Source organism: Pan paniscus, chromosome 8, assembly GCF_029289425.2.
Source record: "Pan paniscus chromosome 8, NHGRI_mPanPan1-v2.0_pri, whole genome shotgun sequence".
Taxonomy (NCBI): domain Eukaryota; kingdom Metazoa; phylum Chordata; class Mammalia; order Primates; family Hominidae; genus Pan; species Pan paniscus.
Genome location: NC_073257.2, coordinates 141,355,643 through 141,372,463, shown reverse-complemented (window position 1 = coordinate 141,372,463; position 16,821 = coordinate 141,355,643). Strand labels below are relative to the sequence as shown.

General features: G+C 48.9%; 1 protein-coding gene across 3 annotated transcripts in view; it reads right to left on the bottom strand.

The window, feature by feature from the left end:
• Nucleotides 1-16,050, bottom strand: part of MGMT (O-6-methylguanine-DNA methyltransferase) — a 306,952-nt gene extending 290,902 nt beyond the window's left edge. The window contains exon 1 of one of the 3 annotated variants that reach the window (XM_003816271.5): nucleotides 15,840-16,050. In XM_003816271.5, coding sequence (XP_003816319.1) covers nucleotides 15,840-15,920 — 81 coding nt within the window. In that variant the 5' untranslated portion in view covers nucleotides 15,921-16,050. Of the gene's footprint in view, nucleotides 1-15,694; nucleotides 15,806-15,839 lie in introns of those variants that run through there. The other 2 variants (XM_063607584.1, XM_034931711.3) reach the window with 2 other exon arrangements.
• Between the last annotated feature and the right edge of the window lie 771 nt (nucleotides 16,051-16,821).

The following is a 16,821-nucleotide window of genomic DNA, read 5'->3' as shown; positions in this document are numbered from 1 at the left end:
AGCTAAGTATGTACATTACACATCCTAAAGCAGCCACTAAAAAAGAAGAGAGACAGCTAACAAGCCAACAGTGTAGACAGAATGTTAAATTGGAATCATTCAAAAACATATCCAAATAACTGAAAAGAAGCTATGGAAGATGGAGGAAGGGCAAAAAGAACAAATTGGTGAATGACAAATGAACAGCCAGATGGTATACTTAAACTCAACCATATTAATAATTACATTAAATGTAAATGGCCTAAATACTCCAATTTTACAAAGACATTGTCAGATTAGATTTTTTAAAGCAAGAAACCCAACTGTGTTGTCTACAAGAAACACATGTTAAATGTAATGACAAGAACAGGTTAAACGTAAAAGAATGGAAAAACAGTTACCACAGAAACACTAATCAAAAGAAAGCTGGAGTGGCTATCCTAATATCAAATAATTTCAAAAAAGGAATATGACAACAAAACTAGAGAAGGCCATTTCATAAGAGTAAAGGTTAATTCCCCTTGAGGATGTTAAAATTCGAAACATGTATGCACCTAATGAAATCACTTAGAACAGATGAACCAAGAACCAACAGAACTGAAAGGGGTGATAAGTCTCCAATCATAGCTGGAGATGTCAATACTCTGAATAATTTTTAGAATAGGGAAACAAAATTCAATAAGGATATAGAAGGCTTGAAGAGCATTATCAACAAACCTTACCCAACTACATTTAAAGAGCACTCCACCCAAGAACCACAGAGTATACACTCTTCAAACATCCACCAAGGTAGACCATATTCTGGGCCGTAAAACAACTCTCAACAAATCTAGGAGGATTAAAATCATAACAGGTATGTCCTCTGACTACAAGGTAACTCACCCCTGCAGATCAATAACAGAAAAATACTGGGAAAGTACCCAAATATTTTTTAAATCCCCAAATTCTTGGAAATTAAATGATGTACTAATAAATAACCCATGCATTAAAGAAGAAACCACAAGGAAAATTGGGAAATACGCCACTCTGAATCAAAATGAAAACACAGCATGTCTACCTGTGAGCACACCTAAAGCAGTGCTTAGAGAGAATTTTTAGCATTAAATGTTTATATGAGAAAAGAAGAAAGGAAAATCAAATGATCTAAGCCTCTACCCTAAGAAACTACAAAAAAGAAAGCAAACTAAACTGAAAGTCAGCACAAGAAAGCAATAATAAACAGCAGAAATCAGTAAGAGAGAAAAATCAAGTAACGAAAGTTGGTTCTCTGAAAAGAAACAGATAAACCTCTAGCCAGACCAGTTAGCAAAAAAGGGGACAAAGTGCAAATTACCAATATCAGGAATAAAAATAAGGACATGACTCAAAATGCCACAAACATTAAAAGGATAATAAATGAATATAAAAATAACTTTAGGCCAATAAATTCAACAAACTTAGATGAAATGGTCAAATTCCTTGATAAATACAAAATCCCAAAAAGTCACTCAAGAAGAAATAAATGACCTGAATGGCCCTATAGCTACTAAAAAAAACTGAATTCATAGTTAATGTTATTTTCACAAAGAAAACTTCAAACACAAACGGCTTCACTGGTAAATCCTATGAAGCATTCAAAGAAGAGACAATGCTAATGGTACACAAACTAATCCAAAATATAGAAGAGGCCTCATTTTATGAGTGCAAGATTGCCCTCCTAACAAAGCAGACAGACACTCCAGGAATGCTGCTGACCAACACCTCTCATGAACAGACACACAATCCTCAAACATATCAACACGTCAAATCCAGCAATCTATGAAAACAGTAATTCACCAAGTCCAGGTGGGCATTTATCCAGGAACACAAAATTGGTTGAAGACATGGAAACCAATGAGAGTTATCCACCATATTCACTGCAGAAAAGAGTAAAACATCCCCCATCTGCTAAAGGGCACCTGCACAAACTATGGCTGACCACACACCGCACGGTGAAAGACGACACAGAAGCCATGCTGGGGAAAACTGTGGATGCCTCCGCAAGGGCCAAGATATTGACACCAAACTCTAGGAGGAAGGCACGGTCAGGGCAACAGGCAGGTTCACTTCAGAATGTCCTGACGAAGCAATCAAACTTCACTAAATCTTGACCTTCTAAACATTCTGTGACCTAATGGGAAGAGCAGCAAAGCACTTCTGCCACAAACCAGAATGACGCTGCCACCAGGAGGGCTCCACAAGTGGCAGAGACTGCTGATGAACTTACCAACTTCATTTTAGAACAAAAGCTTTGCTAGTGTGAATGACTCACAAACAACAGTTATTCAGACTTGTGTATCTGGCGGATGTTTTCTCAAAAATGAATAGTCTGTACCTGTAATGAACACAACTGACAGTATCTGCTGCTGCTGATAAAAGGGGAACTTTCTTTTTAAAAAATGTTTTTGTAGAGATGGGATTTTGCTATATTGCCCAGGCTGGTCTCCAACTCCTGGCCTCAAGTGATCCTCCCACCTCAGCCTCCCAAGTGCTGGAATCACAGTCATGAGCCAGTGTGCCCAGCCAGAACTTTCAAGTGATGATTAAAATGTTAGAATACTGGTACCCACCACCATGGCTTCCCAATACTAAATGACTTTCCTAAGGAGAAAGGTGGTGATATTAACAAATATTATTTTTAGGACTGTATTAGGAAACATCAATATTTGGAAGATCTGTATAACTCAATGAAGCAACATTTTCCACAGGGCCGATGAAAGACGCTACGAAATCACTCAAAGTGCAAGGCATACCTGTGGATTTTAACGTCATAGAGAGCAAAAAGTTCACAGAGGGGGTCTCGGATTGCACCCTGCTACAAACCCTCAGGAAACTACCACTTGCCGAGTCCTGATGTAGCGTCAAAGGAAAATATCCTCAATTATCTGAGAAAGCTGTTAAAACACTATTCCCTTTTAATTACTTACCTGAGTGAGGCCAGATTCTCTTGATGCGCTTCAACCCAAACATATCACAACAGACTGAATGAAGCAGGAGAAGCTAGCTGTCTTCTATTCATCCAGGCATTATGAAGTTTTAAAAAATGGAAAGTGATAACATTCCTCCCTAATTGGTTTTTATGGAAAATATAGCTACTTTTTATTTTAAAATGTTATTTATGCAAAAAGCTAATAGGTTTATCGTCTAAATGAATCAATATTTTAAAATTTCTCACTGCTAATTTCTAATGGGGTATTAATATATAATTCAGGTAATCTCTTTGGGATCCCTCATAAGTTTTAACTGTGCAAAAAGGCTCTAAGACCAAACAATGTGAGGACCCCCAGCAAGGAGGGCAAACACAGATCCCACCCCACCACTCCAACCCCATCCCAACCCCTCCACAACACGGAGAGGGCCCTTTAGGGACCTAATCGCACCTTCTACAAACATGAGAACGGAGAAACACACTCATGTCCTCCACCAAAGGAAGAACGTGAGGGTTCTTGTCTGCCCTCGTAGGAAAATGCTTGTTCTCCCTTTTTTCGTAAAAGCTTTCCACCACCTCCACTCTACCATCATCACTCACACAAACTTTTCCACAAAAACGTGACTGATTCTCTTTGGGAGACGTTCTCATAAGGATCCACTCGAGAACTTTTCACTATTTTAGCTTAAAGTTGGAAAAAACGAGCAGAATACTTTGGCACAGCAAGTCAGTATATGACTACAATTCCATATGAAAACATTTAAAATACATTAGATTTTTGGTCAAGATGAAAGACAAAAAAAAATCAACCAATCTATTTTAGTTGGGTTCCCATGGTAACTGTACAATTGGGGTTTTCAATATAACATCCCCAAGGCCCAATGCACACTTGTAAAATATACTTCCAACAGCCTGAATTGTTTTTACATTACAGCACTCCCAGGAAGATCAATTATTTTATGTCCCCACCCTAACTATTAGTGGCAGGAGATGTTAACACTATTTGCCATATTAACATAACTCATGTAAGGAACACTACATATCACAATAATTATATAAAACTAATCATACACTTCAGATTCATCAAACATGTTCTGGGTAATAAACTGATACAACCGCTGTCACAGAACCGTGTTTACGAAATGTAAGAAATCACGCCCAACTACAGACCAAACCATTATGCCTCTCTTATTGATTTCAAGGATAAACAGAATCAATCATTAATAATTACATGATAAGATGACCCTCAAGGTTAATCATATTCTTAGAGACTCTCACTATGGAACTGAACAACAAACATAGCTGTGCTAATAAATAAATAAATAAAAGATAACGAAGAAGTGAAATCCACAGTTTAAATAGTAAGAGCACTACAGGAAGCAGAGCACATTCCCTAAGCCAGGACTCTGGCTTCACCTGTACTCACCACAGCATCTGCTCCCTGCACAGCTGGGCCCCCCAAAGCCCGATGCCAGGGGCACAGTGCCAGCCTGCACTGCAAGGCCACAGCCAGCCAGAAGTAGGGGCATAGTCAGAGCTTAGGAACGGCAAGATCCTTCAGGAAAAGGCTGACAATTTGAGTTTCCTTTGCAACAATCATAAAATCCCTGTGAACTTGATATATTTTGCAGATCTACAATCCACAGCATGAATTGGTGAGTTCGACAGAAGTAAATTTAACGTTTTCTATCTACCTTTTCTATGTCCCCCCCATCAGCAGCCACATAAGCCAATTTGGTGAGGCGTGGGCCAGCAGGGCTTTCAGCAAGAAATGTCTTGCAAGGTCCCTAAATCAACAGAGACCTCCAAACAGTCTCAGAGAGCTATCTTAGCCTGAAAAGCAGCAAAGAGTATGGTTCTGAGAGATGTAGCTGGTGTCCAACCAGACGACCACATGCTGTCCTTTGAACCAGGCTGGATTAGTGTGTGTATACTGACCAATCTGGAGGGGGGGAAAAAAATCAACCAACCAACAAAAAGAATCCCAATGAATCTGTAGAGACTGGTTTTAAAAACCCAGTCTGGCAGCATTTGAGCTGGTCTCTCCTTCCCATCAGGGCGCAGGTTCCTCTACCGCTTACCAGAGCAAGCCCACCCAGGGCCAGGACGGCACCAGGCCTTTCCATGGTCTGCTGGCCTCTGGAGTCTCCTGTCTTGCCTGCTGTGCCCTATTCCCACAACCACTGATGTTTCCGGTCATGAAATCTGGGTTTCCGTTTGTTACCTGTTTTTTACTGCGATACACTCATATATTTTGGGATGCCAAGAGCTAAACCTGAGAACAGTGACTTTTTGGAGCACTGTCTGATGACAAAGTTATCCTCAGCCTCAAATTCCAACTTCATACACAATCCCTTGATGAGTTTTGTGCCTTTGAAACAACTTTAGTCTGTAATTCACCTATATATTGGTTTGCCTGGGCTGCCGTAACACAATACCAGACTGGGGGCTTAACCAACAGACATTTATCTTCTCACGGTTCTGGAGGCTGGCAAGTGAGAGCTGCTGGTCCTGGCGGATTCCGTTTCCGGTGAGGGCTCCTTTCCTGGCTTGCACACAGCCTCCTCCTCGCTGTGTCCTCACATGGTATGGGAGGGAGAGATCCTCTCTTTCTCTTCTAAGAAAAAAGATCCTCTCTTTCTCTGCCAAGGCCATCAATCCTAGCAGAGTAGGATCCCACTCTTATGACTCAGTTAGCCTTAATTTCCTCCTAAAGGCCCTGTCTCCAAATACAGCCAAATTGGAGGTCAGGACTTCAGCCTGTGAATCTTGGGGACACGGTTCAGTCCACAGCACCCTGTGTCCAGCACTCTGTGCTGGGCCTTCCATCCAGTAGAAACCACACACCAGGCCTTGGAGAGCATCCAATCTAGCATCCCACCATCAAGAGATGGAAACAATACAAGTCTAGTAGAAAACAGTGGTGTGTGAATGGCCCCAGAGAGAGAGAGATCGTGGGGGCTGAAGTAGCTTCTGGAAGAAGTGAGAGTGGGGAAGATTCAGAGAGAGGGCAGCAGAGCATGTCTGCGTGGAGATCGGGTCAGAAGCGGTTCCCTGAGGATACAGCAGAGGCTGCTCTGGGAAGAGAGGGACACGAGTCCCCCACTCACCCAACCTCAGGGCAGAGCACAGATGCAGAGGCCCAAACACAGGAGGCCAGCACTGCTGGGGTCCCACGAGCCCACAGACTTGCCTGGCCTGAGAGAGGGGTCCACAGGCGGGGAGGCTGCGAGGACCATGTGGCTGGCTCTCACCCTGTCTGTGCCAGTGCCCAGCTCAAAACCATTTCTGGTCTTCACTAAGCTACTCCTGTGGTGGACCCTGCCACTCAGTCTGGTGTGGGTTCGACATGTCCAGAAGCTTCCCAGGTGTCTTAAAGATAGAAGAGGGAGGCAGTGTGGGCGTGCAGGACACCCTGAGTTGGGAGGGTCCCCGGCCCCTTGTAGCAGGACACACAGGGCAGCACCCCCTCCAGCCAAGCCCTGCAGCCCCAGCGTGACCTTGGTGCCACAGCTGACCTCCCCACCCAGCCACTCCCAGCAGCCTGGCGATGGGTCCCAGCATCCTGAGTCACGCCGGCTAAGCTGGGGCAGTGTGAGCACCCAGGAACCCCAAAAGACCATGGAACCAGCACTGCCCCAGGCAGCGGTTCCCCCAGGAGCCGTGGGATTCCTGGGAACCCAGGACATCCCTGGAGACCATGGAGCTGCTTCTCCTCAGCCAATACCAGAGCCTTCCACCCTTCCAAGAAGCCGTCTGCTGCAACTGTCATGATCTCCACAGCTGGGGGAGAAGCGTCTCAGGCCCAAAGAAGGCAAGTCTTATGAGCAAAAGATCCCCACACCCAGAAGAGAAAAATGTCTGAGGAAGTGAGAACCATGACCCTGAAGGCTTTCTGGAGTGACAAACAATCCAAAAAATGTGACAAGGACAGCGGGGGCCACGTCCAGCTAAAGGGAAGTGACCCAGGCTCTGGGAGATGTTCTAATTACACTCATGGCAAAATACAACAGGAAGGCTTACAAGCCCATGCTTCCGGAGAACCAAAAAAAAAGAAAATTCAACGACTGCTTCTGCCTCAAGGCCCAGGTGGACTCAAGCTAGTGGCAAAGTGACAGCAGTGATGCCCAGGAGGACCCTGGAATGAGAGCCGAGGGAGGCAGGGACCACCCACCCCAGTCTGCCTGGGACATCCCCATTTTAGCACAGAAAGTCCTGCCTCCTGGCAAATGGTTGGTCACCTGTGAATATGGTCATGGATTGTGGCTTTCCAAGAGCCTGTGCTCTTGCTGGGCCAAGGACGACCACAGGGTGGTCAACTGTGGCCAAGAGGGTAGATAACGTTGAACTTTAAGAACATTAACTTCAGAACCTGTGCATTCCTTCTAAGGAATAGTTCTTATTTCAGAAGTGGCACCATGGAAGCAACCTCCTCAGCAACCTCCTGTGTCCTGGTGGGAAGCCCCTCCCTTCCCACGTCGCCTGCCTCTCAGGCTGGCCTGGGCTGGAGGCTGACGGCCTGCAGAGGCACTGGGAGCGTGCTGATCGGCCCGCACCCCGCACAACCACAGCATCCATCTGACTCGACAGCTTAATCTGATGATAACACAATGGTGACAGAAACGAATTTTTCTGCACAATAAAGAATAGCACACATGGGCTTTTCTTGGGATAGCTAGCTAAATTCAGTAACTTTTAGAAATATATCATTCCTTTTCTTCGCCCATTATTCTAGGAACTTCCCCTCGAGCGTTAAAGGCCTTGTAAGACCCGCTGCATCCGCCGTGCCCCACGCCTCTCACGCACCGTGCTGAGGGTGGCACGCACTTTCTCATCTGATCCCCCATCACCCAGACACACACAGCCCTGCCCTGCTGGCACGACTTTAACTAGATGACAACTGCAGGAGGCTGAGACCCTGGCTTTAACACTCCTAGAGTGAATCCAGGCCCGCAACAGTGGCCTCAACGCTCCCCACCCAACCCCGTGACCCTCCTAGGACTTCCCATCTGTGCTTCCAACACACCGACCTGCAGCCATCTAGGCACCTGCAGCTCTCACTCGTCCCCTGGAAGCCTCCTCCCCAGACCTTTTCACCTCTCACTGTTCAAATCTCCACTCGAAAGCCACCTCCTCAGAGGGGACTTCTTCAACATCTTCAACCACTTACCAAGCTCCCCACCCCCTCCACCAACAAAGGCCAGGCTCTTCACCTCATTCAGTCTAGCCAGCCCTCACCAGTACCTACAAAATGTATGGGTGTGACAAGCACATCTCCCTACCACACGGGGAGCCCCTTGAAGACAAGGCCACTGTGAGCCCAGGGCCCGGAGGAAGCCCAGCCACCCTCGTCAATCTCTGCTGCCCAGGGGCACACTCAGCCGCACCAGCCCACGAAACACGTCATGGTGTTTAAGGCCCCAGCACACACTATTTCTAATTTGCATTCTTATGTGACTGTACCTCTAACACCTGACGGTTTGGTTTTTAAAATTTCGTGACTCCTGCAGGACGTACAGGTTGCCCCCAACAGGGACGGGCTGGGGTGGGAGCAATGGTAATGAGCCTGGGTCCACCGCTGCCATCCTCGCCTGAACACGGCTGCAGTCGGGAAATCTCCCGCCTCAGAACCCAGATGCCAGGCAGGGCAGAGGGTGGCCTGTTTACCCTTCCAAAGCCAGATCCTTTATCTGGCTTCCCTCACATAAAAAGCACACACACCAAGGCTTTCGTCTCTCTCAATAAGAAAAGCGATTCTAAACTTAGTCCCTCATAACCACACTCTGCGACTCCCACCTGCTCCGCTCTCACCAGAAGCCACCAGGGTTGACCCCAGCTATACCTCCTGGAACTGTCCCCGCCCTGCCAGGCCTGCTGCCACCATCCTGCATCCTCTGCCCCGATCAGCCCCCTGCCAGCCCCGTGATCTTCTCTGGGAAGCACTGACAGGCTAGTGTTCCCCACTCACAAGACTCCCAAGGCCCTTCACCCAGCACAGCATTTGGGCTCCCTAGGCCCTGGCCCCACCGGCTAGCTCTGCCTTCCTGTCCAGCCCCACATGCCTGCCACACCCTGCTCAAATTCAACTATGGCCAGGTCCCCAAATGTACCCCCGTCCACAGTCCCACTGCTCTGCTCAAAATGCCCACCCCTTGTGCCACTTGGAGAAACCTGACTGGTAGCCACAGTCCCGCAAATGTTTCAGAGGGAATCAGGCATGGGTCCCTGGCCTGCAGGGACATGGTGAAGCGTGTGCACAGTCCCGGGACATGGCTGGCCCTCTGCATCCTCCCATCTTTACTCTGGCCCCACTGCCCTGGTCGTTCCACTCTCTAGTGGGGTGCGGGGTAGGCACAAGGCACACGCAGGGACAGCTTTGCCATCCCCAAGTCCTCACTGCATCCAGCCTCAGCTACGGCTCAACGCCTTCAAGCAGGAATACACTTGGGCGAATTGCTTTTCCCACAATGCTAAAGACAACACTTGGTCACACTGATGTTCAGAAAACATTAGCTACATAAACAGGTCTGTGTCTGTTTACACCCTGTCTTGCCCCTTAAAGGACTTCTAACAGCTTCTCAGGCTCATCGTTGCAAAGCCAGCCTGGCACCAGTGGTTATGAGCCTGCACTTGGTTATCAAATAAATCTGGGTTGAAAACAAAACTCTACCTCTATCCCAGGAGACCTGTGCAAGTCACTCAAACTCTCCGAGGCCCGGGTTCCTCATATGCAAAATAAAGACACTCACAGCGCCTTCTCCTTCATGGGGTGGTGGTGAGCCTTTCCTAAGTTGGTCTGTACAAGGCAACAAGCGCAGCACGCCCAGAATAACCACCAGGGTGAGCTGAACCGTGACAGGAGATTAAGGAGACACCCCAAATAAAAATAAGGCCCATTTCCACAAACACACGAAATGCTGCAGACTTCCCATTTTTGACCAAGTTTACCCAGCGGACCTGCGTTACCCCTCACTGCTGTGGTCTAAACGGCCGTCACACATGGGAAAATACTGTCACATGCTGGTGTCACTGCTGGTTCCTGACCACTGCCATCGTGTCAGATCCTGTGTCGGTCCTTTGGGAAGTTCTTTCAATATAACAGATGAATAATGTCAAGGCTCCCAGTGTCTCAGGCTGTCAGCAACTGCCAAGTGCCCCTAGGAGCACACATGAAGCCCACCTGCCCACTCTAGGCCGATGTGGCACACCTGAACCTTTAGAATGCTTCCACCTCGAGAATGTCTACTGTGAAAAGACAGAAGCAGGTGGCAGAGCCAGTAGCCTCTTTACAGACAAAAGGACTTCAGGGACCTAGTAAATGAATAGGGAACTACCTTATGCTGCACACAGACAATGCTCTGTGACCTTCTGGAACCTCAGACGCACCAGAGGTGGCAAATGTGGCCAAGTGATCCCGACCTCTAGTCCTGCCTCCACCAAAACAGAGCGACTCTGCATCCGCAAACACCAACTGCCTTCATTCAGGCCTCCCCAGCGCCAGGCCTCCTTCTGGATGGGAACTGTCCCTGGCCCTACTTTTGGAGAAATCTGGCCTTGGAAGGTTAAGTAACTCTGCTCAAGGGCACAGGATTGTAACTTGTAAAGCAGGTCCAAACGGAAGCCGATCTGTTCCCAGAAGGCGCACTTCTGACCACCGTGCACATGCCCCCGGTGAGGGCTTGCGTGTGTGCAGATCTTCAAAATACAGATTCGGATTGGACTAGGGGGAAAACGAGGGCTCAAAATGGTTCTTCACCGTCTTCTTGTTTGATCCTTCCATGAGACTCAGCTCCAAATTAAAATTTCTATCCATGTAGTAGATAGAAATTTTACTTTTAAAAAAATATGTATTTACTGTCTCTTGTGCCTATACTTACCCAGGTAGACCGAATAAGCATAATCGTCCCCACCCAATGGATGAGGAGGTGCCTGGAGGGCTAAGAGTTGCCCAGGGTGACCCAGCTAGGAAACAGCATCACTCCCACACACGGCCTGGCACTTCCTGTAGAAAAGCTCAATTCAGTCCCACAAAATGTATTCAGCTGTGCCTCTGAAAGTGAACCCTCACCTGAGACCAGGACAATGCCTTGACCCAGAGGGGGATTAAAAACAAGACAACCCTCTCAAAAGGAAAGAAGGGGTGAAATATGATACGGGCTGCCTGTGCTTCGCGTTTGTTTGTAAAACTGACGCCAAAGTTTTGGTAACATCTACATCTTGTCATACCCACAAAACTGAAAACTCAAAAGCAATGATAACGTGTTGGGTTTGCAATTTGAAGAGATTCACGTCTCTTGGGAGTTACAAAACCGTACTCAGACCCATATGCACAGACAACCTGCAGCAATGCCAACTGCCGATGGATCCTTCTGGAAGGGACTCGGAGCTTGCCTGGGCTGGAGAGTGCTACTTCCCAGAGGATCCTAAGGCCTTCCCTAGAGGTGCTCAAGCATTAGGGTCTGCCAGAATCCCCTGGCATCCCCAGGTTCTGGTCCTGTAGGTCTCCCATGGGGCCCTGCAATCGAGAGACCTCTCTAGCCAGCACCCACAGTAATTCTGATGCAGAGGGCCCAGGTCACCCTCAGAGAAACGCTCCTCCGCTGTTGCCTGTGAAGATCCCACTTTACGGAGAGCAACAGGTTCAAGGGGCTGTGACTCGTCAGGCCTTGCTGGAATCGCATTCCAGTAGTGGCTCTTACCCCACACAAGCAGGAGAGACACCTGAACATGATATCCCCGGCTGCCCACCGGAGTCCCCTTGACTGGGGAGTACAATGTAGCTAAAAGTTTAAAAACAAATGATAAATAACTAGCAATTATTTATTGCATTTCAACATAAAATGCCCCATCTCCTTCTCTGCCCTGAGATTCAGTCACTCTCTTCACCCACCTAAATATCTCTGAACATCCCGTGCCAGAATTGCCTGATCAACAAGGCAAGCGCTTTCTAAACCTCTACGCATATGACTCAATTTGTCAGTAAAAACTGCCACCCGCGCTGTGCTTGCAGAAAAATGTCCATAAACACATTATTGCGACTGGCAGAACGATGTCTATAATAAAAACAAATAGATTTAACAAGTGCCTCCTTTTACAAGCCACGCCGCTGGTGGACTATCCATTTGGTGTCCCCCAGCCCAGACTTCTGGGAATGGGCGGCAGGGCTGGGTGGGAGACTCTGCTGACTTCACAAGCATCACAGGTAGGAAATTATTCTACCAAGAAACTTTTAGGAGTAGGAGAGTGAACACACCAGGCATTTATTGCGCTCTCACCATTCCTTTCATGGTTACACACACTATGACTAATTTAACAACCATAAGAAAATGTTTTTGTAGAATTTTTTTACTGGTTTTAGAACAGCTACCTCCAGGTGGGGTGAAGGGGACATGAGGCCTCCTTGGAGAACCCTGCTCTGCTGCTGAGCCACTGATTTAACTGAAAACAACTTGTGGTGTCCAAACCAAGTTTCACCATTCAGAGCATCCGCATGGGCAGCCCCCAGGGCGGCCTATTCAGTTACTTAGCTGGAGGAGCTTTGGGAGCGCAGGCTGCTGAGGACTGGCTTTGCTGCTGGGACCGAGCACCTCGGCAGGACTCAGTCTTTGATTCCTTTACGGGTGATCCACACCCGCCAAAGCCACTCTAATACTTCAAAGATCAACAAAGTCACAAAAGTGATTTCTTCCTCTTCATGAATCACTTCAATAGCTCTATGAAGAAGTCAGTCATTCATTACATTCCATACTATATTCATTAGTTTTCCCCAAACTATGCAGCCCTCCGATATAAGCTGTACTGTTAATTTTTTTAAGTCAAAAGAAAACTAGACTATGTCCACCAGCAGATATGCAGCAATTAATGAAAAGCCACAGAACACACATCTTGCAACATTTGGTCCACAACACAAGGTCTCCAACTTCTACTTACCTATGCCCAAGACAGGCCTGCAGAGCTAACAGCATAGGTTCACAAAATCCTCATGCCAACCAAGGACCCTCCTGCACAGCTCAAACCTCCTCCCTCCCAGATAAATCCTTTCACTTCAAAACAAGAGTGGGGCGAAGGGCTGGCTTGTGCATCATGAGTGTCTATATAAAGACCACTCTCACCCCACAGTCAGGTGATGGTTTATGTGTCTTCTCTGATTTTAAATCCTTCAGGTTTCGTTTAAATAATATCCTGCGAGGCCAGGCATGGTGGCTCATGCCTATAATTCCAGCACTTTGGGAGGCCTAGGAGGGAAGATCACTTGAGTCCAGGAGTTCGAGACCACCCTAGGCAACATAGGGAGACCCTGGCCTCTAAAAACAACAACAACAACAAACAGCCAGGTATGGTGGCACACACCTGTAGTCCCTGGTAGTTAGGAGGTCAAAGCAGGAGGTTCGCTTGAGCCCAGGAGCTTGAGGCTGCAGGGAGCCATGATCTCATCACTGCACTCCAGCCTGGGCGAAAGACCAAGACCTTGTCTCTCAAAATAATAAAATAATATTCTGCGGTAAGACCCCAGCTCTTTCAGAAAGTAGCTGCATTAAAAACTACTTGTCCCAGGAAACAGAGGGTCAGGAAGGACTGTAGCAACAGCCCAAGAGCCGAATGAGCACAGGGCCCTGCAGGGTCTGGGAGGCTCAATGTGTCCCCTGGAGGGACTAGAGTCCCAAACGGAAGTCAAAAACCTCAGGGCAAGTGGATCTGGACACGGAACTTTATGCTGGGGAAGGGGGTCAGAATGAAGTGCAAAAACAAGAATAATACTAAAGGAAAAGATAATGCAGAAAATTCAGTTTTGCCTCCATTTTTTTTCTGTCAAAGAGAATATACTGAAAAGAGCATTAGCACCAAAAAGAAAAATGGAAGGTCTGAATCACTGGCTCCTAAATGTGTGTCCTCTGCAAAACAGGACAGACAATTTAGTAACTTTATTTTATTATAAAATACTGAAAGAGTCAGGGTTTTGGTGTCCTAAGAAAGGGTGGGAAGAGGACTGGAGAGGAACAAACTCTGAGGGGGCAATGGGGAAGACAAGTTCTTTTTCAGGCCCTTCCTACCCAATTCTTCCCTGCAAAAGGACAGAGGAGGCCCTGATTGAGACACCTGGGGAGGAAACCCAAACAACGAAAAATAAGGCCCAGGTGATATCAAAGTAAGACCTCAACAAGGTTCAAGAATCTGAGCAGCTGAACAAGGTGCTACCCAATGTGTACCTAGGGCTCTATTTCTTTCAACCTTACTAACAGCAAAGCCTTTTAAAGTAGTGCCTAATACTATTAGTTAAATCCTTATTTTGATACAGATTTTTTTTTTCCCCTTCAGGACAGTTTCACTCTCGTCGCCCAGGTTGGAGCGCAATGGCACAATCTCGGCTCACTGCAACCTCCGCCTCCCAGGTTCAAGCAATTCTCCTGCCTCAGTCTCCCCAGTAACTGGGATTACCAGCATGCACCACCACGCCTGGATAATTTTTGTATTTTTAGTAGAAACGGGGTTTCACCATGTTGGCCAGGCTGGTCTCAAACTCCTGACTTCAGGTGATCCACCCACCTCGGCCTCCCAAAGTGCTGAGATTACAGGCATGACCCACTGTGCCTGGCCCAGATTTTTTTTTTTTAATGAAAATATATACATTGAAAAGTACCTGAGTATAGCTCCGTACTGGTGGTCTACTTCATCCAGGCCCCTGACTGTGGCAGACACTACTCCACTATTCAAATTCTAACCCGAGACGGAGGGCCCAGGAAGAAAGACACGTGGCAGAGCAAGGCCAGCTCTCCTCTGCTACCTGCAGTCAGACTCCGGGTCTGGGCAAGTATCCTGGCCCTCTGAGTTAACGTGACGTTAACAATCAGCCAGGCTCTTGACGCGGTTTCCTTCAAAGTTTTCACACCCCCACCCACCAGGTGCGCTAAGCTTTGGGTTTTTAAAATCTTGTTCATCTCCCGGAGTGTTTTAGCCATTGCGAGGGCCCTGAAAATAACAAAACCATCTCCTAGACACCTGCCCAGGGATGGGGGAGATGACGGGAGAGCCTGACTTAACAGATACTCTATAGGTTTATATTTGGATGTCTATGTAAATAACCAGTCTAATTCTCAGCTCTCTGTGCTTCACATTCTACTGAGAACAGCTGTGGTGACCCCTCTCTGGACCAAGCCGCTTCCCTGTCTGATGATGGTCTCAGCAGGCATAGGTTGCACACACATGTACAAAGTCTGCTTTCCAGGACAGAAAGCCAGCTACTCAGCTGAAGCAACTGAGAGCAAACACCACCCTGAGATTTCAGGAGATGATGAACCCAGGAGTGCGAAATACATAGTTCAGAACTCCTCTGCGGTGTTATAACCGACATTACGGTGCCCAGTGTGTGTGGCTCTCCAGCGAGCCTTGCTTACTCTAAGTGTTGATGAATACAGTTAGGGTATGATGTACACAAACACCAGCCATAGTAACCAGGAGGCCCCTAGAACTTGGCCTCCAGCAGGAAGGAAATATGGGACTCTGCGTAAGTATGCTAAAGGGTTGCTGCAAGCCAAGGCCCGCGCAGGGGCTTCTGGAAGCTTCCTGGAGCAGCTGGCGGAGGGAAAGCTGGCAGCATGGAAGGGTAGGAAGAACCCGGGGCCCGGGCCTGGGGCTGGCACCTAGAGGTAAGGCAGGGGCTGCCACGACCCCCGCCACACGCCAGTCCACAGTCACTGCAGCGCAGCCTAGTCCAGGAACCCCAGGCCCGGGGGAAGGCTGGGCAACACCTGGGAGGCACTTGGGGCGCACCTGGAGCTCGCCCAGGGTGGGTGGGGGTCAGGGCGGCCCCACACCCGACGGCGAAGTGAGGACGCCTGCAGGACCACTTGAGGCTGCCACCGTCCCGAGGGAGAGCTCCGCACTCTGCCGGGAGCGAGGCGACCCAGACACTCACCAAGTCGCAAACGGTGCGGACCGCGAGGACCTGCGGGCGTCGGGACGCAAAGCGTTCTAGGGGCGCGGGCTGTCCCAGCATATCCGGGGCGCGGGGGCGGGGCCGAGGGGCACGGGGATGGCGGCGTGGGGCGGGGTCTAGAGCGGGGCGGAGCCGAGGACCTGAGAAAAGCAAAAGAGCGCGCGGGGGCGGGGCCGGGGCTGAGCCCGGGCGGGGCGGGGTGTTCCCGCCCGACCGGGTCGGCGCATGCCCGGTGCGGCGGCGCCGGGCCTGAGGCAGTCTGCGCAGCCTCGCTGGACGCCGGCGCGCCGGCCCTGGTTCTCCGGCAGCGCCGCTGCCCTGTGCGCCTGACCCGGATGGCCCTTCGGCCGGTACAAGCCGGGCGCGCCTTCCCAGCTTCCGCCTCAGGCTCTGTGCCTTAGTTTGCCAAATAGCCCGTACCTTTTCCTGTCACAGGGATAGTCCGCGGGCGTGCAAGCGACCTGCCACGTGCCCGAGTGGTCCTGAAAGCGCACGGGGGTCGTAGGACGGCGCCCGCTTAGTGAGAATCCCGGTCCTGCTCGGGGCGGCTACGCTGAGCCCGGAGCGCGAGTCTCTCCCCTCCTGGGGCCGCTCCCCTAGTCAGGGACCCCCAGACCAGCAGAGACCCTGTCAGGGGGCCGTGGGGGCAGCCTCCAGGGCCTGTGGTGGGCGATGCCGTCCAGGGGCTGCAGTCACCGATGGCCTAGACACTGCCAGGGCCTGACTCAGCCGCTCTCCAGAGAGCACACAGGGTTCCAGGCCCTGCTTGGGGTTGTGTGGACGTTATTAGGAGTTGAATTGTGTCCACCAGAGAAGCTATGTTGGAGTCCTAACTCCCAGTACCTCACAGTGTGACCTTATTTGGAGATGTGGACTTTACAGAGGTTAAAATGAAGCCATCAATTAGTGGGCCCCTCATCCGGTATGACTCGTGTCCTTATAGGCAGAAGGCCGCTTGGGG